The 27,842-nt window shown below is 43.9% G+C and overlaps 1 protein-coding gene across 1 annotated transcript in view; it reads right to left on the bottom strand.

Moving 5' to 3' along the window:
* tbk1 (TANK-binding kinase 1) overlaps positions 1-19,458 on the bottom strand; it is a 63,421-nt gene extending 43,963 nt beyond the window's left edge. The window contains exons 1-3 of the mRNA XM_036945517.1: positions 19,312-19,458; positions 16,951-17,057; positions 7,646-7,786 (exon numbers count right to left, since the gene is read on the bottom strand). Of these exons, the coding sequence (XP_036801412.1) occupies positions 7,646-7,786; positions 16,951-17,037 (228 nt within the window). The 5' untranslated portion in view covers positions 17,038-17,057; positions 19,312-19,458. The remainder of the gene's footprint in view (positions 1-7,645; positions 7,787-16,950; positions 17,058-19,311) is intronic.
* Positions 19,459-27,842: the final 8,384 nt, after the last annotated feature.

The following is a 27,842-nucleotide window of genomic DNA, read 5'->3' as shown; positions in this document are numbered from 1 at the left end:
CCCCTAGGTAGTGTTATTCTACAGATAGTATATACTGATAGAGATACCTCCACTAGGTAGTGTTATTCTACTGATAGTATATACTGATAGAGATACCTCCTCTAGGTAGTGTTATTCTACAGATAGTATATACTGATAGAGATACCTCCACTAGGTAGTGTTATTCTACAGATAGTATATACTGATAGAGATACCTCCTCTAGGTAGTGTTATTCTACAGATAGTATATACTGATAGAGATACCTCCACTAGGTAGTGTTATTCTACAGATAGTATATACTGATAGAGATACCTCCACTAGGTAGTGTTATTCTACAGATAGTATATACTGATAGAGATACCTCCACTAGGTAGTGTTATTCTACAGATAGTATATACTGATAGAGATACCTCCTCTAGGTAGTGTTATTCTACAGATAGTATATACTGATAGAGATACCTCCACTAGGTGGTGTTATTCTACAGATAGAGATACTTCCACTAGGTGGTGTTATTCTACTGATAGAGATACCTCCACTAGGTAGTGTTATTCTACAGATAGTATATACTGATAGAGATACCTCCACTAGGTAGTGTTATTCTACTGATAGTATATACTGATAGAGATACCTCCACTAGGTAGTGTTATTCTACAGATAGTATATACTGATAGAGATACCTCCACTAGGTGGTGTTATTCTACAGATAGTATATACTGATAGAGATACCTCCTCTAGGTAGTGTTATTCTACAGATAGAGATACCTCCACTAGGTAGTGTTATTCTACAGATATAGATACCTCCACTAGGTAGTGTTATTCTACAGATAGTATATACAGATAGAGATACCTCCACTAGGTAGTGTTATTCTACAGATAGTATATACTGACAGAGATACCTCCACTAGGTAGTGTTATTCTACAGATAGTATATACTGATAGAGATACCTCCACTAGGTAGTGTTATTCTACAGATAGTATATACTGATATAGATACCTCCACTAGGTGGTGTTATTCTACTGATAGAGATACCTCCACTAGGTAGTGTTATTCTACAGATAGTATATACTGATAGAGATACCTCCACTAGGTAGTGTTATTCTACAGATAGTATATACTGATATAGATACCTCCTCTAGGTAGTGTTATTCTACAGATAGTATATATACTGATAGAGATACCTCCACTAGGTAGTGTTATTCTACAGATAGTATATACTGATAGAGATACCTCCTCTAGGTAGTGTTATTCTACAGATAGAGATACCTCCACTAGGTAGTGTTATTCTACAGATAGAGATACCTCCTCTAGGTAGTGTTATTCTACAGATAGTATATACTGATAGAGATACCTCCACTAGGTAGTGTTATTCTACAGATAGTATATACTGACAGAGATACCTCCACTAGGTAGTGTTATTCTACAGATAGAGATACCTCCACTAGGTAGTGTTATTCTACAGATAGTATATACTGATAGAGATACCTCCACTAGGTAGTGTTATTCTACAGATAGTATATACTGATAGAGATACCTCCTCTAGGTAGTGTTATTCTACAGATAGTATATACTGATATAGATACCTCCACTAGGTAGTGTTATTCTACAGATAGTATATACTGACAGAGATACCTCCACTAGGTAGTGTTATTCTACAGATAGAGATACCTCCACTAGGTAGTGTTATTCTACAGATAGTATATACTGATAGAGAACCTCCACTAGGTAGTGTTATTCTACAGATAGTATATACTGATAGAGATACCTCCACTAGGTAGTGTTATTCTACAGATAGAGATACCTCCACTAGGTAGTGTTATTCTACAGATAGTATATACTGATAGAGAACCTCCACTAGGTAGTGTTATTCTACAGATAGTATATACTGATAGAGATACCTCCTCTAGGTAGTGTTATTCTACAGATAGTATATACTGATAGAGATACCTCCTCTAGGTAGTGTTATTCTACAGATAGTATATACTGATAGAGATACCTCCACTAGGTAGTGTTATTCTACAGATAGTATATACTGATAGAGATACCTCCACTAGGTAGTGTTATTCTACAGATAGTATATACTGATATAGATACCTCCTCTAGGTAGTGTTATTCTACAGATAGTATATACTGACAGAGATACCTCCACTAGGTAGTGTTATTCTACAGATAGAGATACCTCCACTAGGTAGTGTTATTCTACAGATAGAGATACCTCCACTAGGTAGTGTTATTCTACAGATAGTATATATACTGATAGAGATACCTCCACTAGGTAGTGTTATTCTACAGATAGTATATATACTGATAGAGATACCTCCACTAGGTAGTGTTATTCTACAGATAGAGATACCTCCACTAGGTAGTGTTATTCTACAGATAGTAAATATACTGATAGAGATACCTCCACTAGGTAGTGTTATTCTACAGCTAGAGATACCTCCACTAGGTAGTGTAATTCTACAGATAGTATACACAGTGCCTTGCGAAAGTATTCGGCCCCCTTGAACTTTGCGACCTTTTGCCACATTTCAGGCTTCAAACATAAAGATATAAAACTGTATTTTTTTCTGAAGAATCAACAACAAGTGGGACACAATCATGAAGTGGAACAACATTTATTGGATATTTCAAACTTTTTTAACAAATCAAAAACTGAAAAATTGGGCGTGCAAAATTATTCAGCCCCCTTAAGTTAATACTTTGTAGCGCCACCTTTTGCTGCGATCACAGCTGTAAGTCGCTTGGGGTATGTCTCTATCAGTTTTGCACATCGAGAGACTGACATTTTTTCCCATTCCTCCTTGCAAAACAGCTCGAGCTCAGTGAGGTTGGATGGAGAGCATTTGTGAACAGCAGTTTTCAGTTCTTTCCACAGATTCTTGATTGGATTCAGGTCTGGACTTTGACTTGGCCATTCTAACACCTGGATATGTTTATTTTTGAACCATTCCATTGTAGATTTTGCTTTATGTTTTGGATCATTGTCTTGTTGGAAGACAAATCTCCGTCCCAGTCTCAGGTCTTTTGCAGACTCCATCAGGTTCTCTTCCAGAATGGTCCTGTATTTGGCTCCATCCATCTTCCCATCAATTTTAACCATCTTCCCTGTCCCTGCTGAAGAAAAGCAGGCCCAAACCATGATGCTGCCACCACCATGTTTGACAGTGGGGATGGTGTGTTCATGGTGATGAGCTGTGTTGCTTTTACGACAAACATAACGTTTTGCATTGTTGCCAAAAAGTTCAATTTTGGTTTCATCTGACCAGAGCACCTTCTTCCACATGTTTGGTGTGTCTCCCAGGTGGCTTGTGGCAAACTTTAACCAACACTTTTTATGGATATCTTTAAGAAATGGCTTTCTTCTTGCCACTCTTCCATAAAGGCCAGATTTGTGCAATATACGACTGATTGTTGTCCTATGGACAGAGTCTCCCACCTCAGCTGTAGATCTCTGCAGTTCATCCAGAGTGATCATGGGCCTCTTGGCTGCATCTCTGATCAGTCTTCTCCTTGTATGAGCTGAAAGTTTAGAGGGACGGCCAGGTCTTGGTAGATTTGCAGTGGTCTGATACTCCTTCATTTCAATGTTATCGCTTGCACAGTGCTCCTTGGGATGTTTAAAGCTTGGGAAATCTTTTTGTATCCAAATCCGGCTTTAAACTTCTTCACAACAGTATCTCGGACCTGCCTGGTGTGTTCCTTGTTCTTCATGATGCTCTCTGCGCTTTTAACGGACCTCTGAGACTATCACAGTGCAGGTGCATATATACGGAGACTTGATTACACACAGGTGGATTGTATTTATCATCATTAGTCATTTAGGTCAACATTGGATCATTCAGAGATCCTCACTGAACTTCTGGAGAGAGTTTGCTGCACTGAAAGTAAAGGGGCTGAATAATTTTGCCCGGCAAATTTTAAGTTTTTGATTTGTTAAAAAAGTTTGAAATATCCAATAAATGTCGTTCCACTTCATGATTGTGTCCCACTTGTTGTTGATTCTTCACAAAAAAATACAGTTTTATATCTTTATGTTTGAAGCCTGAAATGTGGCAAAAGGTCGCAAAGTTCAAGGGGGCCGAATACTTTCGCAAGGCACTGTACTGATAGAGATACCTCCTATAGGTAGTGTTATTCTACAGATAGTATATACTGATAGAGATACATCCTCTAGGTAGTGTTATTCTACAGATAGAGATACCTCCACTAGGTAGTGTTATTCTACAGATAGTATATACTGATAGAGATACCTCCACTAGGTAGTGTTATTCTACAGATAGTATATACTGATAGAGATACCTCCACTAGGTAGTGTTATTCTACAGATAGTATATACTGATAGAGATACCTCCACTAGGTAGTGTTATTCTACAGATAGTATATACTGATAGAGATACCTCCTCTAGGTAGTGTTATTCTACAGATAGTATATACTGATAGAGATACCTCCACTAGGTGGTGTTATTCTACAGATAGAGATACTTCCACTAGGTGGTGTTATTCTACTGATAGAGATACCTCCACTAGGTAGTGTTATTCTATAGATAGTATATACTGATAGAGATACCTCCACTAGGTGGTGTTATTCTACAGATAGTATATACTGATAGAGATACCTCCTCTAGGTAGTGTTATTCTACAGATAGAGATACCTCCACTAGGTAGTGTTATTCTACAGATATAGATACCTCCACTAGGTAGTGTTATTCTACAGATAGTATATACAGATAGAGATACCTCCACTAGGTAGTGTTATTCTACAGATAGTATATACTGACAGAGATACCTCCACTAGGTAATGTTATTCTACTGATAGTATATACTGATAGAGATACCTCCACTAGGTAGTGTTATTCTACAGATAGTATATACTGATATAGATACCTCCACTAGGTGGTGTTATTCTACTGATAGAGATACCTCCACTAGGTAGTGTTATTCTACAGATAGTATACACTGACAGAGATACCTCCACTAGGTAGTGTTATTCTACAGATAGAGATACCTCCACTAGGTAGTGTTATTCTACTGATAGTATATACTGATAGAGATACCTCCACTAGGTAGTGTTATTCTACAGATAGTATATACTGATAGAGATACCTCCACTAGGTAGTGTTATTCTACAGATAGTATATACTGATAGAGATACCTCCACTAGGTAGTGGTATTCTACAGATAGTATATACTGATAGAGATACCTCCACTAGGTAGTGTTATTCTACAGATAGTATATACTGATATAGATACCTCCTCTAGGTAGTGTTATTCTACAGATAGTATATATACTGATAGAGATACCTCCACTAGGTAGTGTTATTCTACAGATAGTATATACTGATAGAGATACCTCCACTAGGTAGTGTTATTCTACAGATAGAGATACCTCCTCTAGGTAGTGTTATTCTACAGATAGTATATACTGATAGAGATACCTCCACTAGGTAGTGTTATTCTACAGATAGTATATACTGATAGAGATACCTCCTCTAGGTAGTGTTATTCTACAGATAGTATATACTGATAGAGATACCTCCACTAGGTAGTGTTATTCTACAGATAGAGATACCTCCACTAGGTAGTGTTATTCTACAGATAGTATATACTGATAGAGATACCTCCTCTAGGTAGTGTTATTCTACAGATAGTATATACTGATAGAGATACCTCCACTAGGTAGTGTTATTCTACAGATAGTATATACTGATAGAGATACCTCCTCTAGGTAGTGTTATTCTACAGATAGTATATACTGATAGAGACACCTCCTCTAGGTAGTGTTATTCTACAGATAGTATATACTGATAGAGATACCTCCACTAGGTAGTGTTATTCTACAGATAGAGATACCTCCACTAGGTAGTGTTATTCTACAGATAGTATATACTGACAGAGATACCTCCTCTAGGTAGTGTTATTCTACTGATAGAGATACCTCCTCTAGGTAGTGTTATTCTACAGATAGTATATACTGATAGAGATACCTCCACTAGGTAGTGTTATTCTACAGATAGTATATACTGATAGAGATACCTCCACTAGGTAGTGTTATTCTACAGATAGTATATACTGATAGAGATACCTCCACTAGGTAGTGTTATTCTACAGATAGTATATACTGATAGAGATACCTCCACTAGGTAGTGTTATTCTACAGATAGTATATACTGATAGAGATACCTCCACTAGGTAGTGTTATTCTACAGATAGTATATACCGATAGAGATAACCTCCACTAGGTAGTGTTATTCTACTGATAGAGATACCTCCACTAGGTAGTGTTATTCTACAGATAGTATATAGTGATAGAGATACCTCCACTAGGTAGTGTTATTCTACAGATAGTATATACAGATAGAGATACCTCCACTAGGTAGTGTTATTCTACAGATAGTATATACTGATAGAGATACCTCCACTAGGTAGTGTTATTCTACAGATAGAGATACCTCCTCTAGATAGTGTTATTCTACAGATAGAGATACCTCCTCTAGATAGTGTTATTCTACAGATAGAGATACCTCCTCTAGGTAGTGTTATTCTACAGATAGAGATACCTCCTCTAGATAGTGTTATTCTACAGATAGAGATACCTCCACTAGGTAGTGTTATTCTACAGATAGTATATACTGATAGGGATACCTCCACTAGGTAGTGTTATTCTACTGATAGTATATAGTGATAGAGATACCTCCACTAGGGGGTGTTATTCTACTGATAGAGATACCTCCACTAGGTAGTGTTATTCTACAGATAGTATATAGTGATAGAGATACCTCCTCTAGATAGTGTTATTCTACAGATAGAGATACCTCCACTAGGTAGTGTTATTCTACAGATAGTATATACTGATAGAGATACCTCCACTAGGTAGTGTTATTCTACTGATAGTATATAGTGATAGAGATACCTCCACTAGGGGGTGTTATTCTACTGATAGAGATACCTCCACTAGGTAGTGTTATTCTACTGATAGTATATAGTGATAGAGATACCTCCTCTAGATAGTGTTATTCTACAGATAGAGATACCTCCACCAGGTGGTGTTATTCTACAGATAGTATATACCAATAGAGATACCTCCTCTAGGTAGTGTTATTCTACAGATAGAGATACCTCCACTAGGTAGTGTTATTCTACTGATAGAGATACCTCCACTAGGTAGTGTTATTCTACAGATAGTATATACAGATAGAGATACCTCCACTAGGTAGTGTTATTCTACAGATAGTATATACCGATAGAGATACCTCCACTAGGTAGTGTTATTCTACAGATAGTATATACAGATAGAGATACCTCCTCTAGGTAGTGTTATTCTACTGATAGTATATACCGATAGAGATACCTCCACTAGGTAGTGTTATTCTACAGATAGTATATACTGATAGAGATACCTCCTCTAGGTAGTGTTATTCTACAGATAGAGATACCTCCACTAGGTAGTGTTATTCTACAGATAGTATATACTGATAGAGATACCTCCACTAGGTAGTGTTATTCTACAGATAGAGATACCTCCTCTAGGTAGTGTTATTCTACAGATAGTATATACTGATAGAGATACCTCCTCTAGGTAGTGTTATTCTACAGATAGTATATACTGACAGAGATACCTCCTCTAGGTAGTGTTATTCTATAAATTACAGGGTATATAACTGACCTCCTCCTCCACAGCGAACAGCTTGACGATGTTCTTATGGTTGAGTTTCTTCAGGACCTCAAACTCTCTCATTTGGACGTCGAGTGGTCGCAGGAAACTGAGGTTGTTGAACACCTTCACCGCATATAGGTCCCCCGTTTTCTGGTGTTACAGAACACAGTGTTATATACAGGTGTGTTTTCAGGTGTTACAGAACACAGTGTTATATACAGGTGTGTTTTCAGGTGTTACAGAACACATAGTGTTATATACAGGTGTGTTTTCAGGTGTTACAGAACACACAGTGTTATATACAGGTGTGTTACAGAACACATAGTGTTATATACAGGTGTGTTTTCTGGTGTTAGAACATAGTGTTATATACAGGTGTGTTACAGAACACATAGTGTTATATACAGGTGTGTTACAGAACACATAGTGTTATATACAGGTGTGTTTTCTGGTGTTACAGAACACATAGTGTTATATACAGGTGTGTTTTCTGGTGTTACAGAACACATAGTGTTATATACAGGTGTGTTACAGAACACACAGTGTTATATACAGGTGTGTTTTCAGGTGTTACAGAACTCATAGCGTTATATACAGGTGTGTTTTCTGGTGTTACAGAACACATAGTGTTATATACAGGTGTGTTTTCTGGTGTTACAGAACACATAGTGTTATATACAGGTGTGTTTTCAGGTGTTACAGAACACATAGTGTTATATACAGGTGTGTTTTCAGGTGTTACAGAACACATAGTGTTATATACAGGTGTGTTTTCTGGTGTTACAGAACACATAGCGTTATATACAGGTGTGTTTTCTGGTGTTACAGAACACATAGTGTTATATACAGGTGTGTTTTCAGGTGTTACAGAACACATAGTGTTATATACAGGTGTGTTTTCAGGTGTTACAGAACACATAGTGTTATATACAGGTGTGTTTTCAGGTGTTACAGAACACATAGTGTTATATACAGGTGTGTTTTCAGGTGTTACAGAACACATAGCGTTATATACAGGTGTGTTTTCTGGTGTTACAGAACACATAGTGTTATATACAGGTGTGTTTTCAGGTGTTACAGAACACATAGTGTTATATACAGGTGTGTTTTCAGGTGTTACAGAACACATAGTGTTATATACAGGTGTGTTTTCTGGTGTTACAGAACACACAGTGTTATATACAGGTGTGTTTTCAGGTGTTACAGAACACAGTGTTATATACAGGTGTGTTTTCAGGTGTTACAGAACACATAGTGTTATATACAGGTGTGTTTTCAGGTGTTACAGAACACATAGCGTTATATACAGGTGTGTTTTCTGGTGTTACAGAACACAGTGTTATATACAGGTGTGTTTTCAGGTGTTACAGAACACATAGTGTTATATACAGGTGTGTTTTCAGGTGTTACAGAACACATAGCGTTATATACAGGTGTGTTTTCTGGTGTTACAGAACACATAGCGTTATATACAGGTGTGTTTTCTGGTGTTACAGAACACACAGTGTTATATACAGGTGTGTTTTCAGGTGTTACAGAACACAGTGTTATATACAGGTGTGTTTTCAGGTGTTACAGAACACATAGTGTTATATACAGGTGTGTTTTCAGGTGTTACAGAACACATAGCGTTATATACAGGTGTGTTTTCTGGTGTTACAGAACACACAGTGTTATATACAGGTGTGTTTTCTGGTGTTACAGAACACATAGTGTTATATACAGGTGTGTTTTCTGGTGTTAGAACATAGTGTTATATACAGGTGTGTTTTCAGGTGTTACAGAACACAGTGTTATATACAGGTGTGTTTTCTGGTGTTACAGAACACATAGCGTTATATACAGGTGTGTTTTCATGTGTTACAGAACACAGTGTTTTATACAGGTGTGTTTTCTGGTGTTACAGAACACATTGTTATATACAGGTGTGTTACAGAACACAGTGTTATATACAGGTGTGTTTTCATGTGTTACAGAACACAGTGTTTTATACAGGTGTGTTTTCAGGTGTTACAGAACACACAGTGTTATATACAGGTGTGTTTTCTGGTGTTACAGAACACATAGTGTTATATACAGGTGTGTTTTCTGGTGTTACAGAACTCAGGTCCACCATTATCTTTAACAGAAAAATATTCTGTGTTTAAACTTTAGGTAGAAGACGATATACAGGTCCCCTGTTTTCTGATGTTAGAGAACACAGTGTTATATACAGGTGTGTTTTCTGATGTTACAGAACACAACATTATTAAACCTTAAATAGCAAACCACTAATTGCCTGCGTGCACTGAGTAGTGAAATCTACACTACATGACCAAAAGTATGTGGACACATGTTCAGCCATCATCTCATTCCAAAATCACAGGCATTAATATGGAGTAGGTCCCCCCTTTTCTGCTATAACAGCCTCCACTCTTCTGGGAAGGCTTTACACTAGATGTAGGAACATTGCTGCTATAACAGCCTCCACTCTTCTGGGAAGGCTTTCCACTAGATGTTGGAACATTGCTGCTATAACAGCCTCCATTCTTCTGGGAAGGCATTCCACTAGATGTTGGAACATTGCTGCTATAACAGCCTCCACTCTTCTGGGAAGGTTTTCCACTAGATGTTGGAACATTGCTGCTATAACAGCCTCCATTCTTCTGGGAAGGCTTTCCACTAGATGTTGGAACATTGCTGCTATAACAGCCTCCACTCTTCTGGGAAGGCTTTCCACTAGATGTTGGAACATTGCTGCGGGGACTTGCTTCCATTCAGCCACAAGAGCATTAGTGAGGTGGGGCGATTAGGCTGCGAGCCAGGCCTAATCGCCTGACCTCACTGATCTCACAGTCAGCGTTCCAATTCATCCCGAAGGTGTCCGGTGAGGTTGAGGTCAGGGCTCTGTGCATGCCAGTCAAGTTCTTCCACACCGATGTCAACAAATCATTTCTGTAGGGACCTTTGTGCACGGGGGGCACAAAGCAAGGAAGGGGACTTCCCCAAACTGTTGCCACAAAGATGGAAGCACAGAATCGTCTAGAATGTCATTGTATTCTGTAGCGTTAAGATTTCCCTTCACTGGAACTAAGCGGCCTCCCGGGGAACGGTGGGTTAACTGGTCTAGGAACAGTGGGTTAACTGGTCTAGGAACAGTGGGTTAACTGCCTTGTTCAGGGGAACGGTGGGTTAACTGGTCTAGGAACGGTGGGTTAACTGGTCTAGGAACAGTGGGTTAACTGGTCTAGGAACAGTGGGTTAACTGGTCTAGGAACAGTGGGTTAACTGGTCTAGTGGGTTAACTGGTCTAGGAACGGTGGGTTAACTGGTCTAGGAACAGTGGGTTAACTGGTCTAGGAACGGTGGGTTAACTGGTCTAGGAACGGTGGGTTAACTGGTCTAGGAACGGTGGGTTAACTGGTCTAGGAACAGTGGGTTAACTGGTCTAGGAACAGTGGGTTAACTGGTCTAGGAACAGTGGGGTTAACTGGTCTGGGAACGGTGGGTTAACTGGTCTAGGAACAGTGGGTTAACTGGTCTAGGAACAGTGGGTTAACTGGTCTAGGAACAGTGGGTTAACTGGTCTAGGAACAGTGGGTTAACTGGTCTAGGAACAGTGGGTTAACTGGTCTAGGAACAGTGGGGTTAACTGGTCTAGGAACAGTGGGGTTAACTGGTCTAGGAACAGTGGGTTAACTGGTCTAGGAACGGTGGGTTAACTGGTCTAGGAACAGTGGGTTAACTGGTCTAGGAACAGTGGGTTAACTGGTCTAGGAACAGTGGGTTAACTGGTCTAGGAACGGTGGGTTAACTGGTCTAGGAACGGTGGGTTAACTGGTCTAGGAACAGTGGGTTAACTGGTCTAGGAACAGTGGGTTAACTGGTCTAGGAACAGTGGGTTAACTGGTCTAGGAACAGTGGGTTAACTGGTCTAGGAACGGTGGGTTAACTGGTCTAGGAACAGTGGGTTAACTGGTCTAGGAACGGTGGGTTAACTGGTCTAGGAACAGTGGGTTAACTGGTCTAGGAACAGTGGGTTAACTGGTCTAGGAACAGTGGGTTAACTGGTCTAGGAACGGTGGGTTAACTGGTCTAGGAACAGTGGGTTAACTGGTCTAGGAACGGTGGGTTAACTGGTCTAGGAACAGTGGGTTAACTGGTCTAGGAACAGTGGGTTAACTGGTCTAGGAACGGTGGGTTAACTGGTCTAGGAACAGTGGGTTAACTGGTCTAGGAACGGTGGGTTAACTGGTTTAGGAACGGTGGGTTAACTGGTTTAGGAACGGTGGGTTAACTGGTCTAGGAACGGTGGGTTAACTGGTCTAGGAACAGTGGGTTAACTGGTCTAGGAACGGTGGGTTAACTGGTCTAGGAACAGTGGGTTAACTGGTCTAGGAACAGTGGGTTAACTGGTCTAGGAACAGTGGGTTAACTGGTCTAGGAACAGTGGGTTAACTGGTCTAGGAACGGTGGGTTAACTGGCATAGGAACAGTGGGTTAACTGGTCTAGGAACAGTGGGTTAACTGGTCTAGGAACAGTGGGGTTGACTGGTCTAGGAACAGTGGGTTAACTGGTCTAGGGACAGTGGGTTAACTGGTCTAGGAACAGTGGGTTAACTGGTCTAGGAACAGTGGGTTAACTGGTCTAGGAACAGTGGGTTAACTGGTCTAGGAACAGTGGGTTAACTGGTCTAGGAACAGTGGGTTAACTGGTCTAGGAACAGTGGGTTAACTGGTCTAGGAACAGTGGGTTAACTGGTCTAGGAACAGTGGGTTAACTGGTCTAGGAACGGTGGGTTAACTGTCTTGTTCTGGGGCAGAACGACAGATTTATACCTTGTCAGTTTGGGGATTCAATCTAGCAACCTTCCGTCCCGTATCTAGGGAATAGGTTGCCATCAGGAACACAGCCCTAGTGAGACAGTCCATCAGGTCCCATCAGGGACACAGCTCTAGTTAGACAGTCCATCAGGTCCCATCAGGGACACAGCCCTAGTGAGACAGTCCATCAGGTCCCATCAGGGACACAGCCCTAGTGAGACAGTCCATCAGGTCCCATCAGGGACACAGCCCTAGTGAGACAGTCCATCAGGTCCCATCAGGGACACAGCCCTAGTGAGACAGTCCATCAGGTCCCATCAGGGACACAGCCCTAGTGAGACAGTCCATCAGGTCCCATCAGGGACACAGCCCTAGTGAGACAGTCCATCAGGGACACAGCCCTAGTGAGACAGTCCATCAGGGACACAGCCCTAGTGAGACAGTCCATCAGGTCCCATCAGGGACACAGCCCTAGTGAGACAGTCCATCAGGTCCCATCAGGGACACAGCCCTAGTGAGACAGTCCATCAGGGACACAGCCCTAGTGAGACAGTCCATCAGGTCCCATCAGGGACACAGCCCTAGTGAGACAGTCCATCAGGTCCCATCAGGGACACAGCCCTAGTGAGACAGTCCATCAGGTCCCATCAGGGACACAGCTCTAGTGAGACAGTCCATCAGGTCCCATTAGGGACACAGCCCTAGTGAGACAGTCCATCAGGGACACAGCCCTAGTGAGACAGTCCATCAGGTCCCATCAGGGACACAGCCCTAGTGAGACAGTCCATCAGGTCCCATCAGGGACACAGCTCTAGTGAGACAGTCCATCAGGTCCCATCAGGGACACAGCTCTAGTGAGACAGTCCATCAGGTCCCATCATGGACACAGCTCTAGTGAGACAGTCCATCAGGTCCCATCAGGGACACAGCTCTAGTGAGACAGTCCATCAGGTCCCATCAGGGACACAGCCCTAGTGAGACAGTCCATCAGGTCCCATCAGGGACACGGCCCTAGTTACAGTCCATCTGGGACACAGCCCTAGTGAGACAGTCCATCAGGTCCCATCAGGGACACGGCCCTAGTGAGACAGTCCATCAGGGACACAGCCCTAGTGAGACAGTCCATCAGGTCCCATCAGGGACACAGCCCTAGTGAGACAGTCCATCAGGGACACAGCCCTAGTGAGACAGTCCATCAGGTCCCATCAGGGACACAGCCCTAGTGAGACAGTCCATCAGGGACACAGCCCTAGTGAGACAGTCCATCAGGTCCCATCAGGGACACAGCTCTAGTGAGACAGTCCATCAGGTCCCATCAGGGACACAGCTCTAGTGAGACAGTCCATCAGGTCCCATCAGGGACACAGCTCTAGTGAGACAGTCCATCAGGTCCCATCAGGGACACAGCTCTAGTGAGACAGTCCATCAGGTCCCATCAGGGACACAGCCCTAGTGAGACAGTCCATCAGGTCCCATCAGGGACACAGCTCTAGTGAGACAGTCCATCAGGTCCCATCAGGGACACAGCCCTAGTGAGACAGTCCATCAGGGACACAGCCCTAGTTACAGTCCATCAGGGACACGGCCCTAGTGAGACAGTCCATCAGGGACACAGCCCTAGTGAGACAGTCCATCAGGTCCCATCAGGGACACAGCCCTAGTGAGACAGTCCATCAGGGACACAGCCCTAGTGAGACAGTTCATTAAGTGCCATAGATGTTCATTCTGTCAGAATCAAACAGACAGAACCAAACACAAAGACATGTCCAGACCCATCCTAATATGTGTTGGCATCCTCCCTCTAGTCTAGAGAGACCTGGGAAAGCCCCTGTGGAGACAGAAGGGAAAGCCCCTGTGGAGAGAAGGGTTAGCACGCTAGCTTAGACTGATATGGCTGAGCAGACAACCATAACCCTCTGTGACATGAACAGTCGGTGAAACGTCTCAAAATGGCGAGTTAGTGAGACAACAGACAGTGAACAACAGTACTATATTAGACTTCCTGTTAGGCCAACATGTCAACAACACTACACTTCTGCTCTTGCATCCACGCAGGTGAGAGACTGCCAAGATGCTTGGTGGAGAGACTGCCAAGATGCTTGGTGGAGAGACTGCCAAGATGTCCCCCTCAGTTACAGTCCCCCCCCCCCAGTTACAGTCCCCACCCTCCCCTCAGTAACAGTGCCCCCCGCACTCGTTACCGTTCCCCCCACCCCCCAGTTACAGCCCCCCCCCTCCCTCAGCGCTGCCCATAGATACAGTTGAAGTCGGAAGTTTACATACACTTAGGTTGGAGTCATTAAAACTTGTTTTTCAACCACTCCACACATTTCTTGTTAACAAACTATAGTTTTGGCAAGTGGGTTAGGACATCTACTTTGTGCATGACACAAGTCATTTTTCCAAAAATTGCTTACAGACAGATCATTTCACTTATAATTTACTGTATTACAATTCCAGTGGGTCAGAAGTTTACATTCACTAAGTTGACTGTGCCTTTAAACAGCTTGGAAAATTCTCTGACCAGCCCTGTACCTTGTCTGCCACGGTAGATGTTAGTGTTAGCCCTGTACCTTGTGTCTGCCACGGTAGACGTTAGTGTTAGCCCTGTACCTTGTGTCTGCCACGGTAGATGTTAGTGTTAGCCCTGTACCTTGTGTCTGCCACGGTAGATGTTAGTGTTAGCCCTGTACCTTGTGTCTGCCACGGTAGATGTTAGCCCTGTACCTTGTCTGCCACGGTAGATGTTAGTGTTAGCCCTGTACCTTGTGTCTGCCACGGTAGATGTTAGTGTTAGCCCTGTACCTTGTGTCTGCCACGGTAGACGTTAGTGTTAGCCCTGTACCTTGTGTCTGCCACGGTAGATGTTAGTGTTAGCCCTGTACCTTGTGTCTGCCACGGTAGATGTTAGTGTTAGCCCTGTACCTTGTGTCTGCCACGGTAGATGTTAGCCCTGTACCTTGTCTGCCACGGTAGATGTTAGTGTTAGCCCTGTACCTTGTGTCTGCCACGGTAGATGTTAGTGTTAGCCCTGTACCTTGTGTCTGCCACGGTAGATGTTAGTGTTAGCCCTGTACCTTGTGTCTGCCACGGTAGATGTTAGTGTTAGCCCTGTACCTTGTGTCTGCCACGGTAGATGTTAGTGTTAGCCCTGTACCTTGTGTCTGCCACGGTAGATGTTAGCCCTGTACCTTGTGTCTGCCACGGTAGATGTTAGCCCTGTACCTTGTGTCTGCCATGGTAGATGTTAGCCCTGTACCTTGTGTCTGCCACGGTAGATATTAGCCCTGTACCTTGTGTCTGCCACGGTAGATGTTAGTGTTAGCCCTGTGCCTTGTGTCTGCCACGGTAGATGTTAGTGTGTTAGCCCTGTACCTTGTGTCTGCCATGGTAGATGTTAGTGTTAGCCCTGTACCTTGTGTCTGCCATGGTAGATGTTAGTGTTAGCCCTGTACCTTGTGTCTGCCACGGTAGATGTTAGCCCTGTACCTTGTGTCTGCCACGGTAGATGTTAGCCCTGTACCTTGTGTCTGCCATGGTAGATGTTAGCCCTGTACCTTGTGTCTGCCACGGTAGATGTTAGCCCTGTACCTTGTGTCTGCCACAGTAGATGTTAGCCCTGTACCTTGTGTCTGCCACAGTAGATGTTAGCCCTGTACCTTGTGTCTGCCACAGTAGATGTTAGTGTTAGCCCCGTACCTTGTGTCTGCCACGGTAGATGTTAGTGTGTTAGCCCTGTACCTTGTGTCTGCCATGGTAGATGTTAGTGTTAGCCCTGTACCTTGTGTCTGCCATGGTAGATGTTAGTGTTAGCCCTGTACCTTGTGTCTGCCACGGTAGATGTTAGTGTTAGCCCTGTACCTTGTGTCTGCTACGGTAGATGTTAGTGTTAGCCCTGTACCTTGTGTCTGCCACGGTAGATGTTAGTGTTAGCCCTGTACCTTGTGTCTGCCACGGTAGATGTTAGTGTTAGCCCTGTACCTTGTGTCTGCCACGGTAGATGTTAGTGTTAGCCCTGTACCTTGTGTCTGCTACGGTAGATGTTAGTGTGTTAGCCCTGTACCTTGTGTCTGCCACGGTAGATGTTAGTGTTAGCCCTGTACCTTGTGTCTGCCACGGTAGATGTTAGTGTTAGCCCTGTACCTTGTGTCTGCCACGGTAGATGTTAGTGTGTTAGCCCTGTACCTTGCGTCTGCCACGGTAGATGTTAGTGTTAGCCCTGTACCTTGTGTCTGCCACGGTAGATGTTAGTGTGTTAGCCCTGTACCTTGTGTCTGCCACGGTAGATGTTAGTGTTAGCCCTGTACCTTGTGTCTGCCACGGTAGATGTTAGTGTTAGCCCTGTACCTTGTGTCTGCCACGGTAGATGTTAGTGTGTTAGCCCTGTACCTTGCGTCTGCCACGGTAGATGTTAGTGTTAGCCCTGTACCTTGTGTCTGCCACGGTAGATGTTAGTGTGTTAGCCCTGTACCTTGTGTCTGCCACGGTAGATGTTAGTGTTAGCCCTGTACCTTGTGTCTGCCACGGTAGACGTTAGCTGTAGCTCCCTGGCCCAGCAGGTCTGAGATGAGCCACAGGTAGTTGGCTGTGCTCTGCATGATGATGGCTTCAGGTTCACCTGTAGTGGAGAACAAACCAACACATTCAGACAGCACACTAAGGGGAATGACATATTGAACAACTAGCTCTGGTCCAGGGTGTTAGTGAGGCTTCTTCCTGAAGGCTCAACGTTAGCAAGCTGCACTAACGCCAAGGACCAGAGCTAACAGTGGTCCTGGGTCACTCATACAGTAGATAAAGAGAGCAACATTAGGTTATAGCTACCCCTGAAACAGTAACTGTCAATTAGTATCATGACTGTTGTAGCTATGGTCATAATAACACGCATTCTGTGTACTTCAAATATCAATAATTTCTGGTAAATATTGAACAGATATTTCACTAGCTAGGTTTCCAATCCAAATTGTTGGCAGATTTTAAAGTGCTGAAATTCTGAATTCTGCATAAAGAAAATACAGTGCCTTGCGAAAATATTCGGCCCCCTTGAACTTTGCGACCTTTTGCCACATTTCAGGCTTCAAACATAAAGATATAAAACTGTATTTTTTTGTGAAGAATCAACAACAAGTGGGACACAATCATGAAGTGGAACGACATTTATTGGATATTTCAAACTTTTTTAACAAATCAAAAACTGAAAAATTGGGCGTGCAAAATGATTCAGCCCGTTTACTTTCAGTGCAGCAAACTCTCTCCAGAAGTTCAGTGAGGATCTCTGAATGATCCAATATTGACCTAAATGACTAATGATGATAAATACAATCCACCTGTGTGTAATCAAGTCTCCGTATAAATGCACCTGCACTGTGATAGTCTCAGAGGTCCGTTAAAAGCGCAGAGAGCATCATGAAGAACAAGGAACACACCAGGCAGGTCCGAGATACTGTTGTGAAGAAGTTTAAAGCCGGATTTGGATACAAAAAGATTTCCCAAGCTTTAAACATCCCAAGGAGCACTGTGCAAGCGATAATATTGAAATGGAAGGAGTATCAGACCACTGCAAATCTACCAAGACCTGGCCGTCCCTCTAAACTTTCAGCTCATACAAGGAGAAGACGGATCAGAGATGCAGCCAAGAGGCCCATGATCACTCTGGATGAACTGCAGAGATCTGTGTATGTCTGTGTATGTGCACTAGGGCCAGAGGTCCCAGATATGTGCACTAGGGCCAGAGGTCCCAGATATGTGCACTAGGGCCAGAGGTCCCAGATATGTGCACTAGGGCCAGAGGTCCCAGATATGTGCATTTTCCCACCAAACTGTTGTGTTGCAGATAAATAAATCAACTGTAGTTGCAGGTTCAGGAACGGCTAAAGAGCATTTACCTGGAGTTCACTCTGCAAACCGCACTACTGGCTGATTTTAAAAGTCATGGTCAATCAATCAATAATACTCTTAGCAACAAACAACAAAAACTTTAATTTATCATCTGTAGAAGTTTACTGCAGTTAGGGGAGGGGTGGGTAGGTAGGGTTAGTGGTGTTCTAGGCCAAAACTTCCTGTTTCCATCACAGCTGTCGTGCTAAAAATACCGACTTTTACTAGCATAAAAACTGTCGATGCGTTTAGTAAAATCCACTTCCTGACTCAGCAGTGTCACAGCCAATAGGAGGCCTCGCTGATCCACTGAGAAGTTAGAGAAAAATCAAACCCACCGCATTAAATCTAGACTAGAGGGATAATCCATTATACTGTATTAGCTGGATCTCAAGCAGTGTAAATGTGTGTGAAACTGACGTACCGGCGCCGATCACTTTATTACACCGTGACGCCATGGGAAACCCCCCTCCGGCCCAACGCGTTCACAATGACGACAAAATATAGACAGCTCTCTATCCATGACAATGTCCTAGCTACATGTCAAAGTCTAACGTTATAGTAATGGTCAGAAACGTCATTTGACTATTACAACATGCTGTAGTAACGTATCTAGGTAGCTAAAGTTGTGACCTAACTACGCATCAGGCTATTCACCCAAGCAATGGCTCATGTTACCTTTTAATAATGTCTTAACTAGCTAACTGCACCAAATAACGCCGAAGGAGGAGGAACATGTATTTAGATAAACGTTTTATTCTTGTCTAGTCAGTCGGTCTGATTCACAGTGAAAAACAACAACAAAGATGACAGTTCCCACCCCCACAAAACGATATACACCGAAATTACACAAGTACAACTGGGAAGGTCAACACCGGGGAAGGACGACACCGTGTGCAGTTCAAACACGTTGTAGTCATACAATATAACTTTATATTTTTACATTTTGTCAGGTAAAAATCACAAGTATAATTAGGTTGTGTTTATTTCCTTACCTCCGGAAAAACCAGAATCCTTTCACTTCTGGATCACGTGATGGGAATAACCCAATCAGAAAGCAGTATGGAAAAGGGGGTGTGGTTCCTCTTTACCGTACTTCCTGGAAAAAAAGAGACTATAAATATATAGAAAGCTATAAGAAAGCTACCGAGTGTCGTTTTGATTTCAGGTGCATCGGCCCAGTTGTCTTTTCATAGAGCCTGGATGGGGAAAACGAAAGCACCGACACCGAGTTTATAAAAACACAGAGGCGCAACATCTTAAGACTTCCGGGAACGCTTTCGAAGCAGATCAGAACGGAGTTTGAGAAGTGAGCAATTATTCTTTAGATGTACGTTTTCTCGAAATCTAAAGGCACAACCAGCCAATGTCTTTAGTAGTTGAACATTTTACTACTCCAACCTCGTGAAAATAAACGGATACCTTTTTAAAATGCTCGTCAAAAACAACTTTAAATCGAAGGAGCGCCTTATTAGAGATGACGGTTGGCACATGCGCAGTTCGGCGCGAGTTGAGTTAGCCCCGAAAACGTGTTAATGCGCATGAGTTTAGCTATCCGACGTCGCCTACAAGCGTGAGCTGGGATTTCTATCTTCATACTGTACTGTCTTTGGCAACAGTCACGCTCAATAATCATATGGATTTATCCTATATTAGTTCATGGTTGTGGTGAATTAGAGCGGGACAGCACGGTACCTGTTAAAGATAACCCCCCCCAGGGAAATGTTGGTTGCTGCTCTGTGCATACATAACACACTGGAAGATAGACAAAAGGACATATACAGACAATACAGTAGAAAAGTGCAATTCATGTGCCGAATACAGTGAAATGCTTACTTACAATGCAGTTAAAAAAATATGAAATAAGAAATAAAAGTAACAACTAGTTAAAGAGCAGCAGTAAAATATCAATAGCGAAAGGTGGCGCAGTGGTCTAAGGATTCTGGGTTCGAGTCCAGGCTCTGTCTCAGTGGTCTAAGGATTCTGGGTTCGAGTCCAGGCTCTGTCTCAGTGGTCTAAGGATTCTGGGTTCGAGTCCAGGCTCTGTCTCAGTGGTCTAAGGATTCTGGGTTCGAGTCCAGGCTCTGTCTCAGTGGTCTAAGGATTCTGGGTTCGAGTCCAGGCTCTGTCTCAGTGGTCTAAGGATTCTGGGTTCGAGTCCAGGCTCTGTCTCAGTGGTCTAAGGATTCTGGGTTCGAGTCCAGGCTCTGTCTCAGTGGTCTAAGGATTCTGGGTTCGAGTCCAGGCTCTGTCTCAGTGGTCTAAGGATTCTGGGTTCGAGTCCAGGCTCTGTCTCAGTGGTCTAAGGATTCTGGGTTCGAGTCCAGGCTCTGTCTCAGTGGTCTAAGGATTCTGGGTTCGAGTCCAGGCTCTGTCTCAGTGGTCTAAGGATTCTGGGTTCGAGTCCAGGCTCTGTCTCAGTGGTCTAAGGATTCTGGGTTCGAGTCCAGGCTCTGTCTCAGTGGTCTAAGGATTCTGGGTTCGAGTCCAGGCTCTGTCTCAGTGGTCTAAGGATTCTGGGTTCGAGTCCAGGCTCTGTCTCAGTGGTCTAAGGATTCTGGGTTCGAGTCCAGGCTCTGTCTCAGTGGTCTAAGGATTCTGGGTTCGAGTCCAGGCTCTGTCTCAGTGGTCTAAGGATTCTGGGTTCGAGTCCAGGCTCTGTCTCAGTGGTCTAAGGCTGTGCCACCAGAGATTCTGGGTTCGAGTCCAGGCTCTGTCTCAGTGGTCCAAGGCTGTGCCACCAGAGATTCTGGGTTCGAGTCCAGGCTCTATCTCAGTGGTCTAAGGCTGTGCCACCAGAGATTCTGGGTTTGAGTCCAGGCTCTGTCTCAGTGGTCTAAGGCTGTGCCACCAGAGATTCTGGGTTTGAGTCCAGGCTCTGTCTCAGTGGTCTAAGGCTGTCGCAGCCGGCCGCGACCGGGAGGCCCATGGGGCAACGCACAATTGGCCCAGCGTCGTCCGGCTGAGCCCCTCCATGGAAGGACCCTATCACAAACATAACAGGGCTGAGCCCCTCCATGGAAGGACCCTATCACTAACATAACAGGGCTGAGCCCCTCCATGGAAGGACCCTATCACTAACATAACAGGGCTGAGCCCCTCCATGGAAGGACCCTATCACTAACATAACAGGGCTGAGCCCCTCCATGGAAGGACCCTATCACTAACATAACAGGGCTGTGCCCCTCCATGGAAGGACCCTATCACTAACATAACAGGGCCTCCATGGAAGGACCCTATCACTAACATAACAGGACTGAGCTCCTCCATGGAAGGACCCTATCACTAACAACTTAACCTTGCGCAATACCCTAGATGCAGTTGCACCCCTAAAAACTAAAAACATTTCTCATAAGAAACTAGCTCCCTGGTACACAGAAAATACCCGAGCTCTGAAGCAAGCTTCCAGAAAATTGGAACGGAAATGGCGCCACACCAAACTGGAAGTCTTCCGACTAGCTTGGAAAGACAGTACTGTGCAGTACCGAAGAGCCCTTACTGCTGCTCGATCATCCTATTTTTCTAACTTAATTGAGGAAAATAAGAACAATCCGAAATTCCTTTTTGATACTGTCGCAAAGCTAACTAAAAAGCAGCATTCCCCAAGAGAGGATGACTTTCACTTTAGCAGTGATAAATTCATGAACTTCTTTGAGGAAAAGATTATGATCATTAGAAAGCAAATTACGGACTCCTCCTTAAATCTGCGTATTCCTTCAAAGCTCAGTTGTCCTGAGTCTGCACAACTCTGCCAGGACCTAGGATCAAGAGAGACGCTCAAGTGTTTTAGTATTATATCTCTTGACACAATGATGAAAATAATCATGGCCTCTAAACCTTCAAGCTGCATACTGGACCCTATTCCAACTAAACTACTGAAAGAGCTGCTTCCTGTGCTTGGCCCTCCTATGTTGAACATAATAAACGTCTCTCTATCCACCGGATGTGTACCAAACTCACTAAAAGTGGCAGTAATAAAGCCTCTCTTGAAAAAGCCAAACCTTGACCCAGAAAATATAAAAAACTATCGGCCTATATCGAATCTTAATTTTAGAAAAGGCTGTTGCGCAACAACTCACTGCCTTCCTGAAGACAAACAATGTATACGAAATGCTTCAGTCTGGTTTTAGACCCCATCATAGCACTGAGACAGCACTTGTGAAGGTGGTAAATGACATTTTAATGACATCGGACCGAGGCTCTGCATCTGTCCTCGTGCTCCTAGACCTTAGTGCTGCTTTTGATACCATCGATCACCACATTCTTTTGGAGAGATTGGAAACCCAAATTGGTCTACACGGACAAGTTCTGGCCTGGTTTAGATCTTATCTGTCGGAAAGATATCAGTTTGTCTCTGTGAATGGTTTGTCCTCTGACAAATCAACTGTAAATTTCGGTGTTCCTCAAGGTTCCGTTTTAGGACCACTATTGTTTTCACTATATATTTTACCTCTTGGGGATGTTATTCGAAAACATAATGTTAACTTTCACTGCTATGCGGATGACAGACAGCTGTACATTTCAATTAAACATGGTGAAGCCCCAAAATTGCCCTTGCTAGAAGAATGTGTTTCAGACATAAGGAAGTGGATGGCTGCAAACTTTCTACTTTTAAACTCGGACAAAACAGAGATGCTTGTTCTAGGTCCCAAGAAACAAAGAGATCTTCTGTTGAATCTGACAATTAATCTTAATGGTTGTACAGTCGTCTCAAATAAAACTGTGAAGGACCTCGGCGTTACTCTGGACCCTGATCTCTCTTTTGAAGAACATATCAAGACCATTTCAAGGACAGCTTTTTTCCATCTACGTAACATTGCAAAAATCAGAAACTTTCTGTCCAAAAATGATGCAGAAAAATTTATCCATGCTTTTGTCACTTCCAGGTTAGACTACTGCAATGCTCTACTTTCCGGCTACCCGGATAAAGCACTAAATAAACTTCAGTTAGTGCTAAATACGGCTGCTAGAATCCTGACTAGAACCAAAAAATTTGATCATATTACTCCAGTGCTAGCCTCTCTACACTGGCTTCCTGTCAAAGCAAGGGCTGATTTCAAGGTTTTACTGCTAACCTACAAAGCATTACATGGGCTTGCTCCTACCTATCTCTCTGATTTGGTCCTGCCGTACATACCTACACGTACGCTACGGTCACAAGACGCAGGCCTCCTAATTGTCCCTAGAATTTTTAAGCAAACAGCTGGAGGCAGGGCTTTCTCCTATAGAGCTCCATTTTTATGGAACGGTCTGCCTACCCATGTCAGAGACGCAAACTCGGTCTCAACCTTTAAGTCTCTACTGAAGACTCATCTCTTCAGTGGGTCATATGATTGAGTGTAGTCTGGCCCAGGAGTGGGAGGGTGAACGGAAAGGCTCTGGAGCAACGAACCGCCCTTGCTGTCTCTGCCTGGCCGGTTCCCCTCTTTCCACTGGGATTCTCTGCCTCTAACCCTATTACAGAGGCTGAGTCACTGGCTTTACTGGGGCTCTCTCATGCCGTCCCTGGAGGGGGTGCGTCACCTGAGTGGGTTGAGTCACTGATGTGGTCATCCTGTCTGGGTTGGCGCCCCCCCCTTGGGTTGTGCCGTGGCGGAGGTCTTTGTGGGCTATACTCAGCCTTGTCTCAGGATGGTAAGTTGGTGGTTGAAGATATCCCTCTAGTGGTGTGGGGGCTGTGCTTTGGCAAAGTGGGTGGGGTTATATCCTTCCTGTTTGGCCCTGTCCGGGGGTGTCATCGGATGGGGCCACAGTGTCTCCTGACCCCTCCTGTCTCAGCCTCCAGTATTTATGCTGCAGTAGTTTATGTGTCGGGGGGCTAGGGTCAGTTTGTTATATCTGGAGTACTTCTCCTGTCCTATTCGGTGTCCTGTGTGAATCTAAGTGTGCGTTCTCTAATTCTCTCCTTCTCTCTTTCTCTCTCTCGGAGGACCTGAGCCCTAGGACCATGCCCCAGGACTACCTGACATGATGACTCCTTGCTGTCCCCAGTCCACCTGGCTGTGCTGCTGCTCCAGTTTCAACTGACCTGAGCCCTAGGACCATGCCCCAGGAATACCTGACATGATGACTCCTTGCTGTCCCCAGTCCACCTGACTGTGCTGCTGCTCCAGTTTCAACTATTCTGCCTTATTATTATTCGACCATGCTGGTCATTTATGAACATTTGAACATCTTGACCATGTTTTGTTATAATCTCCACCCGGCACAGCCAGAAGAGGACTGGCCACCCCACATAGCCTGGTTCCTCTCTAGGTTTCTTCCTAGGTTTTGGCCTTTCTAGGGAGTTTTTCCTAGCCACCGTGCTTCTACACCTGCATTGCTTGCTGTTTGGGGTTTTAGGCTGGGTTTCTGTACAGCACTTTGAGATATCAGCTGATGTACGAAGGGCTATATAAATAAATTTGATTTGATTTGAAATTTGATTTGATAACAGGGCTGAGCCCCTCCATGGAAGGACCCTATCACTAACATAACAGGGCTGAGCCCCTCCATGGAAGGACCCTATCACTAACATAACAGGGCTGAGCCCCTCCATGGAAAGAGATCACCCTCTCATATTACAGAGTCCTGCCTTTCTAGGATTCTGTCTTTGCATAACGTATAGAGTAATTTTGCACGTCCAATTTTTCAGTTTTTGATTTGTTAAAAAAGTTTGAAATATCCAATAAATGTCGTTCCACTTCATGATTGTGTCCCACTTGTTGTTGATTCTTCACAAAAAAATACAGTTTTATATCTTTATGTTTGAAGCCTGAAATGTGGCAAAAGGTCGCAAAGTTCAAGGGGGCCGAATACTTTCGCAAGGCACTGCACCTCGAAGCGAGCATAGAAGTAGTTTAGCTCGTCTGGTAGGCTCGTGTCACTGGGCAGCTCTCGGCTGTACTTCCCATTGTAGTCTATAATGGTTTGCAAGCCCTGCCACATCCGATTAGCATCGGAGCTGGTGTAGGACGATTTGATCTTGACACTGTTTGATGGTTCGTTGGAGGGCATTGCGGGATATCTTATAAGCTTCCGGGTGAGAGTCCTTCTCCTTGAAATCGGCAGCTCTAGCCTTTAGCTCAGTGCGGATGTTGCCTGTAACCAATATCTTCTGGTTGGGGTATGTACCTATGGTCACTGTGGGGACGACATAATCAATGCACTTATTGATGAAGCCAATGATGTACTCCTCAATGCCATCGGAGGAATCCCTGAACATATTCCAGTCTGTGCTAGCAAAACAGTCCTGTAGTTTAGTATCTGCTTCACTTTCTTATTGACAGAGTCACTGGTGCTTCCTGCTTTAGTTTTTGCTTGTAAGCAGGAATCAGGAGGATATAATTATGGTCAGATATATCAAATGGAGGGCGAGGGAGAGCTTTGTACACGTCTCTGTGTCTGGAGTAAAGGTGGTCTAGAGTTTTTCCCCTCTGGTTGCACATTTTACATGCTGATACAAATTTGGTAAAACAGATTTAAGTTTCCCTGCTAGGAGCGCCGCCTCTGGATGAGCGTCTTCCTGTTTTCTTATGGTGGAATACAGCTCATTGAGTGTGCCAGCATCGGTCTGTGGTGGTGTGTCAACTGCTATGAAAAATGCTACAGTGTTAGCTGTAGTCCAGAACACTGGTGGTTTTAAACATTGAGGAGCCTTACTGCCATTGGGACAAAGGATAATTTGGCCCAATTTCTTTTGTTCCCTGATACCCTGTAGCTCAAACTCCTGGTTAAAGAGGATGTCTGGGGTCCATCAGCTCATGTGGGCTTTTGTTAAGCCTCTTATATCATCAAAAACATCCAGCCCTGTCTGCTTGGCCCCGAGCACCTTACTATGCTGAACATATTTCTCTGGAAAACATTAGCATTTAGTGGGAGGGTTAGAGGCTACACCAACCTGTAGGTTATATAGTGGGAGGGTTAGAGGCTACACCAACCTGTAGGTTATATAGTGGGAGGGTTAGAGGCTTCACCAACCTGTAGGTTATATAGTGGGAGGGTTAGAGGCTACACCAACCTGTAGGTTATATAGTGGGAGGGTTAGAGGCTTCACCAACCTCTAGGTTATATAGTGGGAGGGTTAGAGGATACACCAACCTGTAGGTTATATAGTGGGAGGGTTAGAGGCTTCACCAACCTCTAGGTTATATAGTGGGAGGGTTAGAGGATACACCAACCTGTAGGTTATATAGTGGGAGGGTTAGAGGCTTCACCAACCTGTAGGTATATAGTGGGAGGGTTAGAGGCTACACCAACCTGTAGGTTATATAGTGGGAGGGTTAGAGGATACACCAACCTGTAGGTTATATAGTGGGAGGGTTAGAGGCTTCACCAACCTGTAGGTTATATAGTGGGAGGGTTAGAGGCTTCACCAACCTCTAGGTTATATAGTGGGAGGGTTAGAGGATACACCAACCTGTAGGTTATATAGTGGGAGGGTTAGAGGCTTCACCAACCTGTAGGTTATATAGTGGGAGGGTTAGAGGCTACACCAACCTGTAGGTTATATAGTGGGAGGGTTAGAGGCTTCACCAACCTGTAGGTTATATAGTGGGAGGGTTAGAGGCTTCACCAACCTGTAGGTTATATAGTGGGAGGGTTAGAGGCTACACCAACCTGTAGGTTATATAGTGGGAGGGTTAGAGGCTTCACCAACCTGTAGGTTATATAGTGGGAGGGTTAGAGGCTTCACCAACCTGTAGGTTATATAGTGGGAGGGTTAGAGGCTACACCAACCTGTAGGTTATATAGTGGGAGGCTTCACCAACCTGTAGGTTATATAGTGGGAGGGTTAGAGGCTACAACAACCTGTAGGTTATATAGTGGGAGGGTTAGAGGCTACACCAACCTGTAGGTTATATAGTGGGAGGGTTAGAGGCTACACCAACCTGTAGGTTATATAGTGGGAGGGTTAGAGGCTACACCAACCTGTAGGTTATATAGTGGGAGGGTTAGAGGCTACACCAACCTGTAGGTTATATAGTGGAAGGCTTCACCAACCTGTAGGTTATATAGTGGGAGGGTTAGAGGCTACAACAACCTGTAGGTTATATAGTGGGAGGCTACACCAACCTGTAGGTTATATAGTGGGAGGGTGTGGTGTTGCCAAGGCAACACAAGGTCTTTAGTTCCCAGTCCCAACCTGTAGGTTATATAGTGGGAGGGTGTGGTGTTGCCAAGGCAACACAATGTCTTTAGTTCCCAGTCCCAACCTGTAGGTTATATAGTGGGAGGGTGTGGTGTTGCCAAGGCAACACAAGGTCTTTAGTTCCCAGTCCCAATCTACGGCTGCAGCCTCTAAAATGATAAATTCAATCAAAGCTGTTGTGTGGCAGAACGAGGCCTGGTGCAGTTAGGCTGTGTGCACACGACAAATCTGGTCTGATTGTGTTCATGTTGGATTATCAGCTGTTCACCTGAGATTATCAGCGGTTCACCTGAGATTATCAACTGTTCACCTGAGATTATCAGCTGTTCACCTGAGATTATCAGCTGTTCACCTGAGATTATCAGCTGTTCACCTGAGATTATCAACTGTTCACCT

The sequence above is a fragment of the Oncorhynchus mykiss genome, chromosome 15, assembly GCF_013265735.2.
Source record: "Oncorhynchus mykiss isolate Arlee chromosome 15, USDA_OmykA_1.1, whole genome shotgun sequence".
Taxonomy (NCBI): domain Eukaryota; kingdom Metazoa; phylum Chordata; class Actinopteri; order Salmoniformes; family Salmonidae; genus Oncorhynchus; species Oncorhynchus mykiss.
The sequence above is the reverse complement of the archived record's forward strand: the minus strand, read 5'-3'. Positions and strand labels throughout refer to the sequence as shown.